Source organism: Rhamphochromis sp. 'chilingali' (assembly GCF_963969265.1).
Source record: "Rhamphochromis sp. 'chilingali' genome assembly, chromosome: 2".
NCBI classification, from domain to species: domain Eukaryota; kingdom Metazoa; phylum Chordata; class Actinopteri; order Cichliformes; family Cichlidae; genus Rhamphochromis; species Rhamphochromis sp. 'chilingali'.
Window position 1 is genome coordinate 29,701,456 of NC_137930.1, and position 23,703 is coordinate 29,725,158.

At 40.5% G+C, this 23,703-nt stretch overlaps 1 protein-coding gene across 3 annotated transcripts in view; it reads left to right on the plus strand.

Moving 5' to 3' along the window:
- Positions 1–23,703, plus strand: part of LOC308384039 (5-hydroxytryptamine receptor 4) — a 61,407-nt gene that overhangs the window by 24,624 nt on the left and 13,080 nt on the right. The window contains exons 6-7 of one of the 3 annotated variants that reach the window (XM_080862346.1): positions 2,727–3,391; positions 3,952–4,906. In XM_080862346.1, coding sequence (XP_080718472.1) covers positions 2,727–3,391; positions 3,952–3,961 — 675 coding nt within the window. In that variant the 3' untranslated portion in view covers positions 3,962–4,906. Of the gene's footprint in view, positions 1–2,726; positions 3,392–3,655; positions 3,897–3,951; positions 4,907–23,703 lie in introns of those variants that run through there. The other 2 variants (XM_080862345.1, XM_080862344.1) reach the window with 2 other exon arrangements.

Here is a 23,703-nt window from a genome sequence, read left to right on the forward strand (position 1 = left end):
GGGGGCCACAGCCCCGTCCTCCAGGGCGTGAAGCAGGTGTGGCGGAGATCAAAACTCCAGACATCCAGAGGCCCCCAGAACACAAGAGACCAAGGAAGACCAACAGAGGGGCAGCCGCGCCACTGTCCCAGAAAGAGCTGAGGAGAGTCCCAGATGAGGGCTCACTCAGCAGCCGCGGAGCAGAAGCCAGGGGGAGTTGCAGTGACGCGCCCGTGAGCTCCGCCGGCAGCCAGCTGCGCCTGAGTGTTTCTAATAACATTTTCAATCCCTGAAACAATGGCACAGTAAAAGAATGATCACAAAACAATTCCAGTCCCTGTGGAGGCTTTCTCGCTGCGAGCAAAGACAGCACTTCAACAAGCATTTCCTTCTGGTTTAGGTATGTTCTGGCATGAGCTTGTTTCAGAGCTGCCTTGAAATGAGCAGCAGGACTCCCAGAGGCAGGCAGGGACAGATGAATTTATTCATCCAGACTTAATGAAAAGCTCTTTTCTCTTATCTTTCTGTCTGGCAGCGTACAAAGCCAGTGTTACTTTTTTAATGGCTGTCTCAATGGCTAGAAGTCATACACGGTATACAAAATTGCATAGGATTATTTTAAATGCTGTCTGTGTGTGTGCCGATGTGTTTTTCATTACGCTTCTGTTCTGTTTCAGAGGGATTGTTTGAAACTGAAATTTCTTCTCACTAAGCACAAGCTAAACCAAACAGTATTTGTCTGGTTGGTTTTAAAGGTGTCTGCTCAGGGATAGTGATCTGAAACTGATCTCTGTCTTGAAATGCTCAATTTGGGAGATACCGTCTGCAGCAAAGTTTTCTGTCAGTAGAATAAAATCTAATTAAATTGAGCTGGCCAAGTTGATTTCAGATAGAAATTTACCTTAGGGACTGGTTATCACCGTGGTCTATGCCATAAGCTACACGGAGCTTATACCTCAAGCACTTCTATGGAATAATAAACAACTCCCGAGCAGAGACAAACCAGATAACTGGGCAATGTGGCAGAAAGCTGGAAGTACTTATATTATTAATTTATTTGACATCAACTAGTAGAAATCTGTAAATTATTACAGTTCTAGAGGTTTGTCCAAATGAGTAGTGCTCTGTTTAAACGGTTGGGCCGTCCTTTCAACTATTCCACAGGTAGTCCACTCAAACAGCTACTAAAAAAATTACAATCAGGCAAAGGAAACACTTCCAAAATTTAGAATTAATTCCAGGATTCACATATCTCAGGTATGCGACCCTTTGCTCGAAGCTAAGAGGCAATGGATAGAGGATCTCTCAGTGCATATATCTGCCGATGGTCTGCATAATATTGAGGCATTGTACAAAGAAATGTATAATAAATGTATACGGCTGAAAATAAAACACAGTTGGCAACAGACAGCAAAACAATTACACAGATGAAAGTTACCTTTCGTGGACTTTTGCTGTAAGTGTGAGGCTCCTGTTCTGCATGTACTTGGACTTGTTGCAATCACAAGGCTGGAGGAATAATATCAAAAAGGCTAATTTTTTAAAGTATTAAAATAAAAATTTCACATCTCCGCAAAGTCAAGATTCAACTTCAAGACTCTGACATCTCATCCTTTGAAAAAAGCTAGATTATTCTGGCTCTTATCGCGACTAAGTGACACTGTGCTGTGGGAGTAAGCACCCACCTCCATATGGAGAATGGACAACAACAGCGGCACAGTTGGCTGTCTGTGACACGGTTACTTACAGTTTATTCAGTAGGCTTTGTGAATACATGTTTACCATGTGGCTGTTGTCAGCTTAAAGAACTTTTTGGTTACCTAGTAAATGTAACACAAAGATGAACGTCACATTCAATAATTAGGGAGGAAATCGATGTGATGGACTTCCTTTCTTTACTTTCTTTTGATAATTATGTAAGTGTGAAGCTTTGATTAAACCTAAATCTTTTTCCAATTAACACCCAGTTGCTCAAAAAGTATACAAACCTTATTGTGTGTAGTTTCATTTACAGGTAGGAACGATTATTGTTTTCATTTTTCACCAAACTATCAAATCAGAAACGTGTGACAAGAGGCTCGTGCTTCTTCCATCATTACTGAAATCTCCCCTCAGCTGAGTTTCTGCTAACTCTTGGATGTAGACAGTAGAAAGAATAATTATTCCTACATTAAACAGCTCACAACTGCAATTGTAGCAAGGTTGTCTTTTTTGGATAGAGACATTGCTATTTAGCTTTTCAAATGCATTATTTTGGCACTTTAAACACTAAAAGTCCATTAAGAGTGCATTTTCAATTCAAGATGAGTCACGCATTACTTTTTGTTCTGCTTTGACAATAGTTTGGTTTTATTCTAGTGTCCCAGGGTGCAGCATTACCTTACTGCACCCAAATGCTACATAGAGGGATGAGATAAAATTAATCTTTCAGCTCAAGGCAATTCTCCGCCTGCACATTTTTAATTTACTTTGACCTACTCATGGTTTATATAGAGGACAAAGATATGGGCAACTGGCCAGACAAAGGATATTCCAAAGTACTTTATTATTACAATATGTAGCATTTACCTCTTTCTTTAGCCCGCCTTAACTAAAAGGCAGGAAGCAGAGGGAAACAGCTGGCCTAAGTCTTTCCATAGTTCCAGTTTTTTTTTTAATGTTTTTGTTTTTTGTTAAGTTAAACTAATCCCCTCCTGGGAGCCCCATATTTCACTTGTTTTTTCTTCCTGTGTCTTCTCTCTTTGCAGATTGAAGAGCGGCGAGCCTTGGCGGGAGGCTCGAACGACACAAGTTGTGTGTTTCTAGTTAACCGGCCGTACGCCCTGATCTGCTCTGCAGTGGCCTTCTACGTGCCGCTGGGCCTCATGGTCCTAGCCTACCAGCGTATCTATGTTACTGCCATGACCCACGTGCGGCAGATAGAGACACTTCAACGTGCCGGCTCTGCTCCAGTCACCGGCACAATTCCAGTCATTACCGTGAGGACATCCACTTCCTCAGATCCTTTGGAGCATTACCGCCTTAGGACACCAACAGGTTCCTCCTCCTCAGAGCAGGCTCCTGTAGGTCACAGCCGCATGCGCATTGAGACCAAGGCAGCAAAGACGTTGGCGGTTATAATGGGTTGTTTCTGCCTGTGCTGGGCTCCATTCTTTATCACCAACATAGTGGACCCTTTCATCCACTACTCGGTACCCTGGCAGCTGTGGACAGCCTGGTTGTGGCTTGGGTACATTAACTCAGGGCTAAACCCTTTCCTGTACGCCTTCCTAAACCGGGCTTTTCGGAGGGCGTTTCTGGTCATTCTCTGCTGCGGGGATGAGCGGTACGCACGGCAGGGGAGCTGCTCCTATGGACCAACCCACAGAGCATGCTCAGCTGCATCAGTCAATGGGACATCCATGGCACTGAGGTAAACACACAGGCAGGCACAAGTCACATTTGTACCAGTCTATCTATAACCAGTGGCCTAAGACATATTTGATCATGTAAGACTGATGGCAGACGTCCCTTAATGTTAATGTGAAGGGAAGTAATTTCAGTGAGTGAAGGGGTGTAAGTGGATCTGAGTGAGAGAGTGTATGTTTTTTTTGCTCAGCGATCAAGGCTTTGATTGTTCACAATAAACAAGAACCTGTTTCAGGTTAACATTAAGGTCACATTTGTCATTTTTCAGGGCAATAACTTGTGGATTGTAATAAATACCTAAGCCGGATGCGCTTAGGCCGATTGTCCTCACTGATTCAAAAAGAAATGAAGGCCTTGGGCAAGAATGAACTTTAATTTGTCATTTCCCGCGAAAAGACCTACACCTAAACCTTTCTGTGTCATCTGACTGAAAGATTGTTTGTTTTCCTTAGTCTTTTCCTGAAAAAAACTGAGACGAGGACGACACACTGGACTTTTATTAGTTCATTACTCCATCTATTTGACACACCAAAAAGATAATTTTTAATGTTTTTAATTAACTAGCAGCTGTTAAGAAGAAGAAGACCAGCAGATTAAAGATGTTCATCATCTTGAAAAGTGGAAAACTGGAATTGTCCCTTTGTTGACCTCCTCGGAGTGATCAGTTGCAATTAAGAAACACAGTTATGGTCCTACATGACACAGAAGAGACACTCACATCAGTCCCTGATGAATGTCAGGGACATTTTGAACATTTTGGACGATTACCTCAGTGCCCTTCACAAGAGAAATTTATTGCCACTAAGTCTCATTTGGAGTGTTATACTCGTGCACCTGGACGAAGATAATCCTGTGGCCTATTGTGAGCTGCCAAACTTTATTTTGTTGCATTATGTTGAGCCACATAACTCCTGCAGTTTTATGAAGGTAAAACAGGACTGCATCGCAAATCTGTAGAAGAGGGGGAACATAGTGAGTGTAGTTTGACATTGCTTCATGGAGCTGTGGAGGGAGAGAGGGAGTGCCAGCCAAGGACTTTAATCTGAGCAGTAAGAAGAAAAGTGGAGAAATCGCACTAATTGTGATAGAAAAGGGTTGTAGCTGCAGACATGTAACTGTGGGGAAGATTTTCATGGCCCGAATATTGCTAGCTGGCAAGGTATTACTCACTGAGGGAAATGGACATTTCTGTTGCTGTTTGAATCCAGTTTTATTCATCACACTGTTTGGATTCCTGCATCAGCTGACACAGAGATCATCCAAAGGACTGTGGCTGAATGAGCATGGACAAAAATGGATCTTGGTCAACCTTTGCACCACTTGCTGGACAAGCAGCTGAAGACTTTCTCTAACATCTGTTTCAGCTTTACCACCACAAGGATAAAACACAATTCCACATACCACAATCCATGTATCCACTGTGGATTTAAGCTCCTGAGTAAATCACATTTACATTTTGATTTATTGAGTGATTGTTTTGCACTGTGATATTTATTTAATCACAGTTCTTTTTCACATTTTGAGTACTGTAGCATTTCCCAACTTTGGGGATAAATAAGGTATTTCTTATTGGATCATATATCATTTTATCACATACTGTGTGCAGCTAGTTGCTATCCTAGGCTCACATTTGTGATAAAATGAATTTAATAATCATCCCTTCTTTTAATCCCTTGTTTTCTGATCATGAGATGTGTCAGATGCTTTTCATGGAACCGTTTGGGAAATTTTGAAAGAGAACATTCAGACTTTGACCCACACTTGCACTTGTGCTGTGTTTTTCTGCAGAAACTTCTTTAACGTTTAATCATGCCATTTAATGCAGCATGTGCACAGCAGCAGCTGGGGAGAATGATGAGGAGATAAACTTGTATGGACAGCAATAACAGAATGTAGCAACAGCAATATGAAGATCAGCCATTGTGTTTTTTCTCTTGGTAGTCACTGAAATAGAATTTACCACTAAAAGTTTTTTATTTGTAGTTTTTATTCATCATAAAGTGTAGTAAATAGAAAAAACTAGAGTCAAATCAATATTTACTGTGACTCACCTGCTGGTGTTAGTAAATTACAAGTTGTCCTTAATGTCTCCATCACAATAGGCTAAAAGTAGGATGACAACCACTCATTGATTTTTTTTTTCCTTTTAATGATCACAATTAGTTTCAGTGATCGGTTTTGAGCCCAAAGAAATTGCAGTCTGACTGCAGTCACTCTCAGACAGATTGACGAAGGCTTGCAAATAATTGGCTTCCAATTTATGCAAAGCCTTTTGTCAATCCTTTTGCTGTCCTGCAAAAGGACATCACTATTTTTGGAGGAATTTCTATTTCAAATCTATGATTTCACCTGGCTATACTCTGAATATATTCTGGCTATACTGTGAATATATTAGTTCATGTAAATTTCTATAGAAGGCCAAATCTTTTCAGGTTGAATTTAATTACCAACTTCAGCTAATTCAGTGGTAAAATGAGAGCAGATAGACTCCATTTCTGTGACTGTCTTGATGCGCTAAAGTTGCTTTGACTATAGCATTTTGCACTTGGACAGTTCTTAAGATACTTGGCAGGCAGGTTACTTCAAGCATCTTGGAGAATTTCTCTCACTGTCTTCTTCATGTAATCTGAGACAGAGTCAGGCAATAGAGGCCCCCAGGGGACCAAACCATCTTCCTGTTGCTGGAGAATTTGTCTGGGTTTTGTTTAGGCAAACTAGCACCAATCTAACATGGTGAACTTTGTAAGTATTAAATTATAGAAAAGTGGAGCAAAAAGCACCCTTCAAAGAGCAGCTAAAATGCCCAAATCTGGCTAAATCTTGGTTCTTAGTGGTTAAATAGCACGGACAGTGGACAGTTTCATATTTGTCTTTTTTACAGATTGGATCTTCAATGTAATTATAATATATAATAACACTAAAAGTCCAGAAGGCTTTTCACACCAGGACATCTGTTGATGTTATGGTGCTGATTTAGTTGACGGCTGTGTTTGTGCTCTCAGCTTCCGCGAGCTGGGAGAAAGATGGAGGAGACCTGCTTGTGTCTGCACTGTTTAACTCTAATACAAGTACTTCACTGCTGAAGAGAAACAGTGAGAGTGCGTGTGCACTCATGCACACGTGTGACAAATGAATTCATACAAAATACATGCAAGCACAAGCAGTCACACCTTCTGAACGTGTCGAGAAACCTTCTGCGTGTGCATCATCTGTGCGTGTCTGTTATATGAAATAAGAAAAATGAAACACGCTTTCCTGATATCTCAGCTTATGGCATACTAGTTTTAGCTGTCACGTGTTTCCATGGATTTCTGCACGTCGGTGTGTAGGAAACAGAAAGGCAAACAGTGTTAACTCCAATCTGATGTCCTGTCTTAAATCTGTCTCCGATGGAAAACAGACTCGGACAATCAGATTAAGGCCGGCAGGATACTAGAAGCTGAAATTACTGGAGAAATCCTGTTGAATCTCATTTTTATTTCAGTGAGATGACGGCCTTTAAGGAAACTGTTTTTCAAAGTTACATTTAAGTGTCCTCTGCCTTTTTAAAATGTCTTTGTCCATGTGTGATGGCACATATGGAAAATGTTGGCAGAGTAGTAGGATATGAATCCAATGGAAAGCAGAATTGCTTTACAACAGATTCTAACATTGGTATTTCTTTGCTTTGGCCTGCTTTTAATGACATGCTTTATATTTTAAACACTTTAAACTGTTTGTTGTTGTGAATTGGTGCCATAAAAATCAAACTGACTTGAATTGAATTGGTGTTATTTAGAATACAGTCCATTCTTTTCTTACTTTGCCTAATTACTTTCTCCACCAGTCATTTCTTTAAATGTGCCACCGTCTTTTGTTTTTCTAAAATTGAAAACAAAAAAACAAAAAAAAAACATCCTAACAATTAATATTTCGTGCATATTTTTTGGTCATTTGGATTTTCCCTTACCCAGTATTTTTGTCCATCAGTAAAGCTTTAAATACTTCTGTAGAAAGAATAAAGTTACGTTGAAACCAAGCACACCATTGTTTTTCTTATGACATTACGAATAAGTTTGATGTGTCACATGGCCCTCTTCCTATTAAAAAAACAAAAGTTGTATCCAAGATGGCCGACTTCTAAATGGCCACCATGGTCACCACCCATCTTGAGGAGTTTGCCCTCTCACATATACTAATGTGCCACAAACAGGACTTTAATATCACCAACCATTCCCATGTTATTACGGTGTATGCATATAAATGACCCACCCTGTGGAGACAAAAGCATCTGGAGATTTGAAACAGGTTAAAAATGTTGAGTTGCTCCTTGTCTTGTGTCCTTGTGCCAGTATGGTGTTTACAGCATTTTATAAAGTATGTCTTTCTATAGACACACAATATGGACACGAGTATTGGGCCACAGTCCCATTACCACGGCTCCTTGCCATGCAGTTGGGAATGAATGGGTTGTTCGAAAAACTGTGCACTAGGAGACTCGTGGCATGGGTTTCCTTGGATGAGCTGTTCCTGCTTTTTTTTCCACAATTTTGCTTATATAGTATAATTTAAGTGTTGTTTTATCTTATATTCATTCGACCGGCACATCAGTTGTCACAGCCAGATAACAGTTAACTTGAGCTAGCATAGCACGAGTGGATGCAGCTAAGCAGTCTGTTTTCAAGGACAGATTAACTGTCAGGACAGAAATTATTATTATTAATAATAAGTAATAGTTTTACTAGAAGTACGTATTTGAAATATATATATATGTATATATATATATATATATATATATATATATATATATATATATATATATATATATATATATATATATATATATATATATATATATATATATATATATATATTGCATAGATATATTTGATTATTCAGTGTTTGTAGTTAAAGTGTTATGGTAAGCAATTTTTTTTAGCATATCACATACTATCTTCTTCTTATTATTATTATTCTTTCAACTTCAGGGGCCACCACAATGGGTCATGTGCCTCCATTTCACTGCATCCCTAGCATCCTGTCACACCAACCCTCTGCATGTCCTCTCTTCCTCTCCATATTCAACATCTCTTTGTCCAATATATCCCTCCTGTGCACATGACTGAACCATCTCAGCCTTACTACTACTCAGCCTGAGCTGTCCGTCATCTGTCCCTCTGATGTACTCAGATCTAATCTTTCCCATTCTGGTGATTCTCTTGTAAAACCTTAACATCTTCAGCTTTGTTAGGCCAAACAGGTGACGGTACTGTCTTGCTCCCCCCAACACTCACCTCAACTGCACGCTCTTCTTCGTGTAGTCTCTGTTACTTTGGATGGTGACCCAGGGAATTAAAACTCATATACCTTCACTGTCTCCACTCTTTGATTGTTACCCTTTCCACCCGTCTCAGTCTAATTCACACATATGTATTCTGTCTTATTTCCATTGATTTTCATTCTTCTTTTTTCCACCTCCCCCTCTCCAGGCTCTCTTCCACTTGATCCTTACTCTCACTGAAGATCACAATGTCATCTTCAAACATCATGGTCCACAGTGACTCCTACCTGACCTCACCTGTCAACTAGCAAAAACCAGCTCAGAGCTAATCCCTGATGTAATCCCACCCCTACCTTGAACCCAAATGTCACTCCTATCGCACATCTCGCTACTGTCCTGCACCACCATCACATACATCTCTGTCGTACTTCCTCAAACAGTACCACAGTTCCTCTCTTGTCACCCTACTATATGCTTTCTCAAAATAAAGCCATACTGCAGCTTCCTAATCATGACCTTTCTTCTTAACCTATGTTTGTGATATGTCTTTTATTATTTCCCCCTTCTGTAAAACTACAGTATTGAGCTAGCCAGGAGTTGAACCTAAAATATTTTGATCTGTAATCAGATGTGTTTTCCATTGCCCCACTAGCCCTGTGGGTCATGTCACACTATGGGGTTCTCGTCACTGGTGATCTTTGATATTTTTTTCTATTCTGACCCATTGATACATGAAACACAGTGGACACGGGTAAATGGTCAAGTTTGTTTTGCTACAGTTGTAGGATAATGATACGTTTTCCAAGTTGAATCTCACCTCTCCTCTGCTCTTCTGTCATTCGCTCAGCTCTATCATCTTTACCTCCCTCAGAGCAGCTGTCATCAGTACTTAAAACAGTGTGGGCTGGATGTGTGAGCTTGAGTTAAAAAAGTAAAAGAAAAATAAAAGAAACAGAGTTAAACAAGAGTGAAAGGTGCAAGATGATGATGATGCATAGTGTGGTGAAGCCGCAGTCCAAGCTGCACATTATCCTCGGACATTTTACTGGAAGAAAAGAAGAAGAGAAAGTGTACATACTGAAGTACTGTGTAGTTTGATATTTTGGGGAAGCCAGATTCTTGTTCCCTTAAGTGTTGAATGTCTGGTATGAGAAATAACCAACAACTCAGAATATCATACCATTCCCGTAACACATAATCAGTTTGAGTGTGATGTAGCGATGATGTACTGTTGAATTCTGTTAATTCCGCTAAGTAGCGGATACTGTTATCAGCTGTGTGATTGTTATTGAGACTGAGCAGGATGATCTGCTGTAGCAGAGCACTTCTGTTTAGCCACTGAAAAACAGTAGAATTTGAAATCTCTCCGGAATGGAAGACATCTGGGACGAAAGATAGATCACTCTTTGGGTCAAAGCCACGCTGGCATGCCCTGCTGATATATGACTCTCTTATGTTGAGATAAGATGAAACTTTAGATTAGATTAGATTAGATTAGATTAGATAGAACTTTATTAATCCCTCGGGTGGGTTCCTCTGGGAAATTCGATTTCCAAAAAAGCACAGCACCGACAGAAGTTACAGAGTTACAGAATATTATATATATATATATACACACACACACACACACACACACACACACACACACACACACACACACACATATATATATAAATACAGAGACAATATAAATAAAATATACAAAGGGGATAAATAGAATAAATAGGAATAAAAAATAAAAATACAAGTGAATTGCACATTTCAAGTATTGAGTCTATTGCACCGTTGACTATTTACAAAAAGTATTGCACAAAAGGTATTGCACAGTGAGGTGAAGAGGCACTACAGCTTAGTTGTTCCCCCCTCCTTTGTCCTCCTGTTTCCCCTCCCTCTCCCCTCCAGAGAGGAGTTAAACAGTTTGATGGCGTGTGGGACAAAGGAGTTTTTAAGTCTGTTAGTTCTTGTCTTTGGGAGAAGCAACCTGTCACTGAACAGACTCTTCTGATTGTTTATGGCCGTGTGCAGAGGATGCCCAGCATTGTTCATAATGTCCATCAGTTTCTTTAATGTCCTTTTCTCTGCCACTGTCACCAGAGTGTCCAGCTTCATGCCGACCACAGAGCTAGCCCTCCTGATCAGTTTCTCCAGACCCCCTGGCGACCACTATCGCTAGGGAAAAATCTGTGTTCCCCAACCGGTTGGCAAGTGTTTGCAAGAAGTGGGTAACTGTTGCCAGTTGAAACTTGTTGTGGAGAGATATGGTAAGAACAGGATTAAAGCATACCTGTCTTCAGGGATGTATTCAACTTTTGCACTCCATCCTGGCTGAAGAACTGTGAAATATTATTATTATTACTATACCCAGTAACATCAGGTGTATCGAATATGCATACATGAGTTTTTAAACCTGCATATAGGTTTAAAATATTATTAGTTAAAACTTTGAGGCCGAAACATTGAGGCTTTTTCTGGTTTTAAACATTCTTTGAAAAGATGATGTAATCACATCATCATTTCAAGAGAAAATGTGCCCTCCATCGCTGCAGACAATCAGACATTTCAAAACATAAGTGTTACATATTATGCATTGAACTCATTTTGAATGATCCCAACTTAAGTAACAGGGTTTGTTAAACATCTTCCCATCTTGTAGGCAAGTTGTGATTTCACCGTCTAGGACTGCATAAGATTTGGTATTTTCATGGATGAGCTTTTGTCAGTCTCTCACGGTTTTCTTTCATGTCATTAGAAGACTATAAAGCATGTTAAAATGTATTAAAGTCAAAGCATGATCACGAAAGTGTAAGAAACTTGTGGTTGTCAGTGTAATCCCCAGCTCCTCCTGCTTTGATATAAAACTTTCTCCAGGTGTGTCACTGTGAGGATGAGAAGAAGGTCAGTGGTGAAAGTGAGCGTGTTATGACTAACCACAGACAGTTTAGACAGGCGAGGCAGGACAGTATAAACACTCCAGTCTGTGATTTATTATGAGACTAGTATGATTTATTATTGTTTGATCGAAACGTCAGATCCTCCAGCAGCTCCTCTCTGTGTCTCACTGCTCTCGCTCTGGGTTCCTTACTCAGATTTCTATCTTTTCCTTTGTTCCTTCGTCTTGTTAAACATAACAATGTAAAAATGTTGGACTGTGTTGCGGTTATCACCTCTTTTTTCTAATCTCCAGCCGCAGCCTACTACTTCCTATTCTATTTTGTTATCCTTGACTTCTGCATTTATCTAAACGGATCGTTTCCCTTAAATTGAGAGTGAAGGAGGGAAAAGTACGAGAAAGACAAATTACATGCAGTGCACTATTTGTGCCGTTTGTTATGATACATGTAATTGAAAAGCAAGACACTGGGTGAGTAAAACACAAACTGACTGCATGAAAAATAATTAGACAGTAACTAAAAGAACAAAACTACTAACATCTCTTGGTTTTATTGCTTCATTTGTTCTCTTTGGGTGAGGTATATCAGTCGCTTGGGCCAGACTTTCTGAACCTCACTGGAGACTCTTAAAGACACTCATAAAGCCCTTAGAGCCAATTTCCATCTCTGTCTCTGCGCTTCTGTGCTGTAATTGTGACAAGTCGGACAGTAAAATTGACCCACACTGGCTAATCAGGTCTTTGAAATCTCATTTAATCAGCCTATTTTCTGAGAGGGACAAAAGATGTGGGTTGTTTTTTATTTGCTTTCTTTAAATACAATTTAGGACTTTTTGAAACCTTTCGCTGCCTTCGGCTCATCATATTTAGTCAGCATCCTAAACAAGAGCTGAACAAGTTTTTAAATATCTATACAGCAGGTCATGTAGCATTATCCTTTAGGCGGCTATTCTTAGATTCTTGACACTTAGCAGTGTTCTGGTAAATAAAGAATAAGAGTTCAAATATTTCAATTAATATCTTTATGTTTAAATAAGTTAAAATTTTGTATTAAAGTAAATAGTTATGGTGAGGATGACTGTAGACACTCACTGTTATACCTCTCGCTTCACCTCCTCTGTAAACACTGACATATATTTCACTAGAAATTCAAATTTGCATTCATCGCTCCGTAAGACCTGTTGCCACTGATTTTCAGACCGGTTCTTGTGTAAGTCAGCATAGCTCAGCCTTTTCTTCCGGCTTCCCTTCCTTAAGGTTGACTTATGACATGAGATGGATCAACTGATGGCCCTGATGAATTCCTGCTTCAGATCTTTTACTGGATTTTTTCCTATTTCTTCTGGACATGACTTTCAGATGCTGTTCATCTGCAATAGATAGATTATTAGGATCACTTCTTTTGTCCTTCTCTTGTCCAGTTTCCTCAAATGTTTAAGGACACACTGCTCAGTATGCTGAGAAGTTTTTGGCAAATAGCACTTTGGGAATTTGTTGGTGCAAAAGTAATATTTTATTCTTCTCAAACTTTGTTATTGTTGGAATTTTTCCATAAATTCAACTCAGGAAATCAGAACAGAATGTGTTTTTGCAACAGGCACTTAAAAAAATTACAATCTGGCTTAGTTAATCTGTTTGAATAAAAGCCAACTTTGGAGTTTTGCTATCAAAAAGAAGGGTGTAACCAATGTAAGAAATACTGGTTCAAAATCCCTCCTGATCAGAAACAGGAAATGCTTGTTCAAAGTCAGTCCTGTCAGCAGAGCTCTGGCCACTTTTTATATTAAATCCAAGAGTTTCACCAGCATGGTGTGTTTAATTGATTTTTACAGTGATTTCTTTTCAGTAATGACATAAAGTATGCTATTAGCTTAAGTGAATAGTTTGTAACAAAAACAATGCTAAAAACACATGTAGCAAAATATTCCGATACTTCTTTCCTCTCTGAATGCTCAGTTTTATACATTACATTTGTGTGTCTGTGTTGCTTGGCAGAAGTCTTCAACTACTTATTTTAGCTTCAGGTGAATCACATACTTTACATTTCTCAGTCTGCCCAAAAGAGTGAAGAATAACGGACTCATGTCCGATACAAATGATGGGAAAGTTTAAATCTGACATAAACTCAAGCCACGAATATGTGCACCGCACAAAGCTTAAATTAACTTTGGGGTTGAGATTGAGATGTTCAAGGATTTGTGTGCTCATTTCATGTTTCCATTGCTCTGCTTGTGTGTTTTTATTCCAGACTGACTGCAGAGCAGTAAAGATGTCATTCAGCTCTCTTGAGTTAAATTGTTTTTGAGGAAACTAGTTGTTCTGATGTCAAGTAGGACTTCAGAGGCCTCTCCCTGCATGCCTGACAATAAATATGACTTTACTGCCCCTTGTTGCATGAGGGACTATAAACTGATTCCTGTGTCACTTTCTGTTTTATGTAAGTGTGTGTAGACAAGATCTGACATTTTATTTATGTGTTTTATAGGTTGTAAAATGTACAGCAAGCTAAATACAGATATTGTTCTGAGAAAGACTGATACAATGAAAGCACAACAAAACTCTGGATTTAAACATGCAGCAAAAACTATAATTCCAAAAATATAATAAAGTGTGTGGGAGGTGTTGCGGGAATATGGGGTGTCTGGCCCATTGCTACGGGCCATTCGATCCCTGTACAACCATTGTAAGAGCTTGGTTCGCATTGCCGGCAATAAGTCGGACTCGTTCCCGGTGGGTGATGGGCTCCGCCAGGGCTGCCCTCTGTCACCGGTTCTGTTCATAATTTTTATGGACAGGATTTCTAGGCGCAGCCAAGTGGCGGAGGGCTTTCGCTTTGGTGGCCTCAGAATCTCATCTCTGATTTTTGCAGATGATGTGGTTCTGTTGGCTTCATCGGGTGAGGGCCTCCAGCTCGCACTGGAACGGTTCGCAGCCGAGTGTGAAGCAGCGGGAATGAGGATCAGCACCTCCAAATCTGAGGCCATGGTTCTCAGCCGGAAAAGGGTGGAGTGCCCACTCCGGGTCGGGGATGAGTTCCTGCCCCAAGTGGAGGAGTTCAAGTATCTCGGGGTCTTGTTCGCGAGTGATGGGAGAAGGGAGCCGGAGATCGACAGACGGATTGGGGCTGCAGCTGCAGTAATGCGGACGCTGCACCGGTCCGTCGTGGTGAAGAGGGAGCTGAGTGTAAAAGCAAAGCTCTCAATTTACCGGTCGGTCTACGTCCCTACCCTCACCTATGGCCACGAGCTGTGGGTAGTGACCGAAAGAACGAGATCGCGGATACAAGCGGCAGAAATGAGCTTCCTCCGAAGGGTGGCTGGCCTCTCCCTTAGAGATAGGGTGAGAAGTTCGGCCATCCGGGAGGGGCTCAGAGTAGAGCCGCTGCTGCTCCACATCGAAAGGAGCCAGCTGAGGTGGTTCGGGCATCTGACAAGGATGCCCCCTGGGCGCCTCCTGGGTGAGGTGTTCCAGGCATGTCCCATCGGGAGGAGGCCCCGGGGCAGACCCAGGACACGCTGGAGAGATTATATCTCTCGGCTGGCCTGGGAACGCCTTGGTATTCCCTCGGATAAGCTGGAGGAGGTGGCTGGGGAGAGGGAGGTCTGGGCCTCTTTGCTTAGGCTGCTGCCCCCGCGACCCGGCCCCGGACAAAGCGGATGAGGATGGATGGATAATGAAGTGCTTCAGTATGAAAAAAACAAAAGAGACAAACGTGACCAGTGTTTTTATTACTTTTTTATTTTTGACTTGTGTGGTAACATTTTTTTTTGTTGAAGTTTAGCCAAGAGGTCAGTGAGTTTTAATTTGTATCATTTAGACAAGAGGCCAAGAGGTCCAAAGAGATATGGATGTAAGTGAAGGAGGTCATGATTAGGCTGAAAAATCTGAAGGTAGCGAAAACTTTAACCTCATCAACGATCTGGTAGATTCTTAAAAAGAAGTGTTACCCTGATCAGCTCAGCGACACCAAAAGGTCTGAAAGATCACATAAGACATCAAAAGTTCATGATTCCAGAATTATTTCCAAAGTCAAGAAAACAGCTTCCACAACATCTAACCAAGTTGAGAACACTCTTATAAGGTCTGCATCTCACTGTAATCCAGAGATGCCTTCATGGGTCTAACTACAGACGGTTTACATGCAACAAGGTGGAAACCACGGGCTGTTTTCCAGAGCAGAAGTACAACCCATCCCTTCCATTCACTTTCGCCTGTCCAATTTAGGATCTATGGATCAGCTGCTAGCTACACCATGGACAGCTCAATGGTTTGTTAATACTTTGATGGATTTCTGTTGCTGGAAAACAAAGGCCACATTTGGGAAGCTATAAATAAAAATAACTGTAATTCCTAAAAAGTTAATGCAATACTGTTGTTAAATCCTTTGATTTAAATGAAGGTTGATATGCAGGACACAGTTTACTTATTCCCCCAGTTAGCTATTAAATGTCTAAAACCACTGTATATAATCATAATCTCAGCGAGAACTTTGATTTTTGTTTTGCTTAAAGCTTGTTAATATTTTGAATGAGACTGTCAGGCTGATATTGAACTAAAAATAAGATGACACAGTTCTGCAGGCTGTAGACAGACTGCAGCAGAGGCTAAACAAGGTCACTTCCCAATCTGATTAGCACTACTTCCTTCAGTACCTCAGTATCAGCACATGCTCACTATGTAATTGATTTTCAGTTTTTCTTTTGTTGTCGTTGTTGTTTTTTTGCTTTGTTTATTCAGACAAGCCTTACTGTGTATTTTTAGAAAATCCTGGTTCTCAGCGAGTCACACATATCCACACAGCTCGGTTTAGCCTCAAGGCTGCTAAGCTGCTCCATGAGCTTTGCTTTGAGCCCAGATTTTTGTGTCTTGGCATAAGCTCTCCAACAGATCACACATTTTAAATGTTGTATTAAGCTAAAAGAGACAGAATTTGAGAGAAAAAACAATTAATTTTAACTGACCTGTTAGTCATCAAACTGATTTAACTCCTGGTGGATGACAGAATTAAGTCTGACTTGCAGAAACCTGGAGATTCGTGGCATGAAACCTATCTGTAAAGAGTCTGATGGACTGAAGAGAGGAAAGAGCTCTCAGAGCTACCATCATCCATCAGTTCTGATGTTTTTCTGCTGCTGCTTTTGAGTTGGACTTTTCACTTTAATTATTACATTTTGCCAGAAGATGGATGGTGGGGGTTTTTTTTGTCTTGGAAGCTACGTCCATCTTTTATATAAAGTGCATGATGCACTCAGGCAACTGTAGCCAGGAACTATCTGCTTCAACTCCACCAGTTAAAGTCACTGAACTGAACTTCTTGGTCCCTGTGTGTTCCAGCTTTAGCCAAAAGATTCTATCTGTGAGACTCGTTTTAAATATTCCACTTACCATGACCCATCAGCATGGCCGTGAGTTCGATCGACAGAAAGATAGTCGCCTGTTCTTTTGTCTGAGGTGAACAATTTCCATAGTTTTCAAGTCCTCACAGCTTCTTCCAACATTTCTGGTGATGCCAAATAAAACTCAGTGTAGATCGCTCCTTTTATTTTAACCAGTTTTTAGAAAGAAAGAAGAAGAAAGTGTACTTTATTGAATAATAACAACTTTCTCTCTTGGCCACAGATAGATGTACTGTAGCAAATCTCTTAGGTAGAAAAACGTTATTAGCAGAATTGATCCTCAAAAACACACACACACACACACACACACACACACACACACACACACACACACACACACACACACACACACACACACACACACACACACACACACACACTGCACACATGTCAGAAAGGACAAGAAGGAATCCCAGTGGCAAATGGGAACCACTAGGAAAGCCGCAATCATGAACATGACAAGCCTGGGAAGTCAGCTGAATGGGAAGACCAAGATCCAGGCAATCAACAATGTCAAAAAAAGTGCTTGTGTAAATCGATGAATGTACAAGTTGTGTAAAGCACTTTGAGTGCTCAGATAGAGTAGAAAAGTGCTATATAAGAACCAGTCCATTTACCAACACCTACCCCCTGCTGGTCATCAGATACTTTACTGGGACAGCTGGCCAAAAGTTTAGATAGAATTCACTGATATCAAGAAAATGCATGCAAGCACAGCATCCTTAGACTGCGTGCTAAGGAGAAGGAAGGAGGCTGAGGACTAGTGAGTGTTAGAACCACTGTCCAGGAAACAAAAAAAGATCCATGAATACATTAGGAAGATAGCCATAACTAATCACGTTTTGTGAATATCTCAGGCAGCAAAAACACAAGAAAGAAGAAGAGCAAGAAGAGAGCCATCATGAAAAGACAGGTCTCTTCACAGCATGTACCAGATAGAAGGAGTGGCTGGTGTTGAAATAATCTATAAATGGCTGGACAAAGCTGGGCTAAAAGACAGCAGAGAGACAATAATCATGGCAGCACAGGAACAAGCTCTAAGCACAAGCTCGATAGAGGCTGGGGTCTACCACATCAGGCAAGACCCCAAGTTCAGGTTGTCCAAAGATGCCCCTGAGATAATCCAGCACATAAAAGCAGGGTGCAAGATGCTAGCAGGGATGGCATACATGGAACGCCATAATCGAGTGGCTGGCATAGGAACATCTGTGCCGAGTATGGCCTGGAAGTCCCAGGTCAACATGGGATACGCCTCCTAGGGTGGTTGGGAATGACTGAGCTAAGATCCTGTGGATACTTCCAGATAGAGACCAGCCGGACAAAGTAGTGGCGGACACTCAAGGTCCCAGGCCTCTGGTAGAGGATCCGGTTTTGAAGGATAAAGACCTCCTGTTACAGCTAAAATCAAGACTATATCCATCTTTGATATTACTCTGTCAAAGGGAGGTTGCTTTGAAAACTTGTGGAGGGTGGCACAAGGTGTTTGAAACTTGTAAAGAATTCACTTTAACTAGTAGTTGCCTCACATTTAAAACCCAAATCGTAGTTGTGTTCCATTATTAGTTTGATAACTCAGTGATAGCTGGGATCTCAAGAAAACTATGGGTCCCAGAAAATGGTGCGAAGCTCACTGTAGTATTCATAAATAACTAGCTCTGAGTCACAAGGTTCAGTTACGTTTGGCAAGGCTTCACGAAACCCAAAGATAAAACGACTTTTAAAAAATGCAAATGAAAGACCAACGTCAAAAATACATGTAGGAGCAGCTAACTTCTATTGAGCAGGAAGTTAGTTGACTTAACTTCAGTGGGAACGAATCAGGACCAAATGTCAGTCAGATGAAATCATTTTCATACTTCTCTAACAAAACAAGGTCTGTTTGGAGAAAGGAGGGGATTTACCCTTTGTTTTCTTAAAGTTAGTGCTGGATATATGAAGGGAGCCTCCGCAGACACAGCTGCACAGCACTGAGGCAGAGCGATATGGTGAGAATTAATCTGTTCACATACGAAGAAATTTAAGATAATGATACACCCAGAACCAGATTAAATATTTAAACTGATTTAATCACGCTGTGCTATGTAACCACATAACATCAAATTTAATCAATGCTTCTAAAAACCTCCCCATGATAATTTAGGACATCATAGCGTAGTGGTCTGTGATGGAAAGGAAAATAAAGTCAATAAAAATTGTCATGTTATGAATTTGTAATCACGCCTGTGCTCATCATAGTTTCTCTTGAGTAATGTCTTGAGCTCAGCCTTCAGTCAGAATGGCCTCACATTCATCCATAGCAAACACTCAGAGGATTTTCTGTCCTAGAAAAGCAGCACAGATTGATGGTACCGTTTGTGGTTTGCTGGTTATTATTAACGTTTGAGACATCTCATGCATTTACTACCAGTGCCAAAACAAATCTCGGGGAAACGGGTGGAAGTGCACAAGGTGCTGGGAAAGAAAGAGGAAATTTTTATCAGTTATTGTTAAAATGGCCATGTATGCTGAATTAGATTCTCAACTTCATGCACGGTTCCCATGTACAGATCACATGTAATGCATGAACTGTAGTGTTCGGGCATAAATCTGCTAATAGCGGAGATAATTGTCCAAATAAGCAAGTGGATGCTGTGTGGCTACACACTCCTCTGAGGCACCGCTACTGGTGTGCAATACTGCAGATTTTAGTATCAATCTGAGAGCAAGTAAATTCAGAGCCAGTACAGCCAAAATTATAAAGGCAGCTTATGCAGGGGAGAGCAGTGTGTCATGATTTATGAGATGAATCATCATCAATTTGCAAATTCTGAATACATCTTAATGACAACTAAATCACCGTTATTGTTACATGAGCTACCTGGTTATTCTTTGCCTCTCTGAAAGGACTGTGACAGTGAGCTCTGACGCCGTGCTGACAGTCTGGGTATGACTGAGGAATTTCCTTCACCTTCTCATTTCTTTTGCTGCTTGTTCTGGGACCGAGTTCTATTTTTTGTGGTCTCTCATGTCTTTATATAAGTTGCCAGTGTTGCCACTGTGTAGACTTATCTTCCAACATGCATGATGTTTGCAGTGTTTTCATTTACAGCTGTAAAGTAGTTCCACGCGTTGCTCCGCTTTCTCACTTACTGCCGCATGGCTCTTCTTGGTGTCACCGAGTCACATGATCGCTGGACAACTAAACACAGCAGAGCAGGGAGGAGGGAGCAGATCAAAGTGTGCCCGCGTGAGAGGTCATGTGTAAGCAAACTAAAGCAACAATCGGTCACACTAGTATCGATCCAATACCAGCAGTGGCATCAATAACGGGCATAAGCGCTGTAACATCATCATAAGCTGGTTTATTAAAATATGAATATGAGCATGGTCATCAAGGAGGGGCTATAGACTATATGGCTGCGTAACACAAATGCACATAATTAGTTTAGTTTACTATATTAGTTAATAATTAGTGCTCATAATTAGTTTAAAAAAACCTGCATATTAGAAACTAGAATTTGACTCACCCAAAGCAAATCAGAGGCTTCTTCAAAAGTTGTAATGGTCAAAATGCACACAAACAGTCACAGATCCACAGATAAAGCTCAGCGAATCTAATCAGTGGAGGTGAAGCCTAAAAAACGGCCACCTGTTTTTAGGCTTCACAGCCTATACAGATGAGAAAGAAAAGCTTTCTCAGGACTCTCTGCAGTCCTGTGAAAGACCAAGTACACTCCACAATTCAGTAGCTTTTAGACCATCTTTAGCAGAAAACTTAAAATAATAATTTCACTGAAGTTTGCAGACATATGGTTCTGTCTGATTATCCTGCCACAGCATTTCAATCGTTCACGATGCTCTTTTGTAGAAATCCTGCTGTGTTGGGATCATTGTCTTGCTGCACCTTGAGACAACTTTAGCTGTCCAACAGTTGGCCTCACATTTTACTCATGTCACCGATTCATTGTCAAATATTGATTTGATTTGATCTGCAAGCTGTCGTGTCATGTGGCTGCAATGTAAGCCCAAATCATTATCCCCCCACCGCCATGCTTAGCAGCTGAGGTATCAGGTTTTTGTGCTGATATGCTGTGATATACTTTGATTTGCTGTGATATCATATGCCGTCTCCATTTTTGTATCATCAATCTAAAGAAAATTGCTCATGTGGTCTGTTCTGATGCAGCTTTGCACATCTAAGCTTTGCAGCAACGTTCTTTTTATAGGCTAGAGGATTTCTCCTGACAAACCTTCCAAACATGCCATACTTGTTCAGTCTTTCTCTTGCTGTACTATCATAACATGATAACTGAGGCCTGTAGAGTAGTAGTTCTGTTTCCAATTTTAGCTTTCAAGTCATGTTTTGTTCAGAGGACTTTGTGTCAGTGCAGTTCAGGTCAGGTCCCATGCTACTAAATTATAAAAACCACTTCTAGCCAACTGTAACTACTCACTGATTAAGGCCAGAATTTACATTCACCTTAAGTCATGCTTGGATTTGAGGTCATTGCATCCTTTGACTCCCAGCTGATCTGTCTGTTGACCTCGAAACACTAAAGCCTTACTGGCCCAGAATCTGGGGTATCAGTTCAGTTCATACCGTACAGTCAATTAGTTTGTGAATTTTCTGGTGCAGAGTCTTAGCCTGTACTTGATGTTCTATCTGTGTGTGTGTTTATGTTTGAGAATGGATGATGAATTGCAAATGTAAACACAAATGAGGACAGAGAAATAAATATACTGAATTTATTTATTTGTTTTTTTAATAAAGTCTCTTTTGAGCATTTATTAGTTTCTTGTGACTTTGTTTTCTGGCCTAAATACAGTGGATCTAAATGCTTTGCTTAATGGTAATGGTTATGTCAATTACACACACTTATTGAGCCCAAACGCCTCACATGGACAACTCATTAACACCTTTAACACATCCAACTTGTAACGTTGAGGCTGGCGTCCCCACTTTATCTCGCTAACCTACTTCTTGGCGTTCCTGTGGGAAAACTTGTCTTTTTTTCCTCTATCAGCGCTCTCTCTGTCTCACACACACAGAGTGAAATTTGATTATTTAATGTCCTCAAAAGATATTAGGACAAAATTAAAGGAACGCAAACCTCTCCTCTATCTCGTCTTGATCTATTCTAAGGTCACGTTGTGGATCAGATGATGTTTTCATGCAAGCGACTCGGTGTCTGTAGTTTAGAACGCTGATGTTGTCTTGCGGTTGAGAAGGAGATGAGGAATTATTGAAGACCAAGCGAGAGGAAGTGGAAATATGTGGGAAAAACAGTGGAAATTTGAGAAGCTACGTGGAGTATAGGTAGTCTGGCTTATTGAAATGTGCACACTGCAGGCAGCTACTAATTGGATAAAGTTGCTCTAAGAATATGTACAGTAGTGTTCATGTGAATCATTTCCTGGCACAAAGCTGAACTATATATGAACCTGAATGTTTCCCTTGTAGTGCCGTCCATCTGTCTAGATTGAGCTGTGGTGTAACTGAAACGCTCCTCAAGCTGCGTAGATACGACACCTCCAAAAATGTATTTGTGAAGCAGTGGAAGTTGCTGCCCCTTGATTGCGTTCAATAATTAACTGTTCTCTGCCCTCTGGCTGTGTCCCAGAATACTTGAAGACAGCCTGTGTGCGCAACCACTCAGTCAAAAACCTGGCCTTGACCCATCAGATTAGAGAGGACTGTCAGTCTACGAGCATTACATCAGAACATCTCTAAGAAACTTCACTCAGGTTTTGGACAGCATCACAGTACAGAGACTGCAGTTTCAGGACCTTAAAATTTGGGGGCAAATATCTGGTACTATGAATATGGAGCTCAAGTTGACATAAAATGATTGATGCTTGAAAGATATCCCGATGTCTGATCTCTGACAGCAGATTTGGAGGCCTGTAGGAACCACAGTTTTTCGTGCAGGGGGCTGAGATTTTGTTTACAGCCTCTCGTGAACAAGGCACATGATGCTCTTTCAAACTGTCCAAATCAGTCAAAGGGCTTCACAGAAGGTAGAGCTTTTTAAAAATGGACACACTTTCATCTGAGTTTGATGTGTTAATCTCCAGATATGACACCGTTCCATTCATATGGATTCCAACATTCAAGCTTCAGATATTTTCCCAAGAAAATGTAGGGACTTTGCTCAAGTATTTTTTAAAACAATCCTTCAAAAAGTAAAAGATGCTAGATAAAAATGTACATTTTTACTGGTATCTTCAAAACTCATTTTGGGGTCTTTAAAAGTTCAGAAAGTTACACTGATGCTGTCGGTAAGTTTTCAAACTTTACTTAAGCATCAGAGTAAATTTTCCAGAAGAAAAATGGAGCAAATGTTGACACTGCAAAGAAACAGAGGAAATCACCATCGCACACAAAAAGCAGCGTGAAGAAAAAATAAAGCTCTTTAAACATTTGTTCAAGGAGACCAAGTTCCCTCCTTTATTCTTGAGTGACGGTTTGATCTACAGCCTCGATTTGTCAGACTGGATTTGAGCCACAGATCAAACTGACAGATAAGATCAAAGCTGGCAGCTCATAGATGCCAGATGCAGTTATGAAATGTGCTGCATTTGGTTGTTTTCAACCTTCTGACTGAGAACTGCTGCTCAGTATCTAAGAAATGTTTCCATTTGTTTTTAATAAAGTTGTTAACAGTTATTTTCTTTAGAATCTGATGCAGCACAGCTGAAGAGTGCTGTTTTCCATAATTGGCAGATCAGTTAATTTATTATTTCCTATTTAATTTAATTATTTATATGAGTTCCTAAAATTTCACCAAATG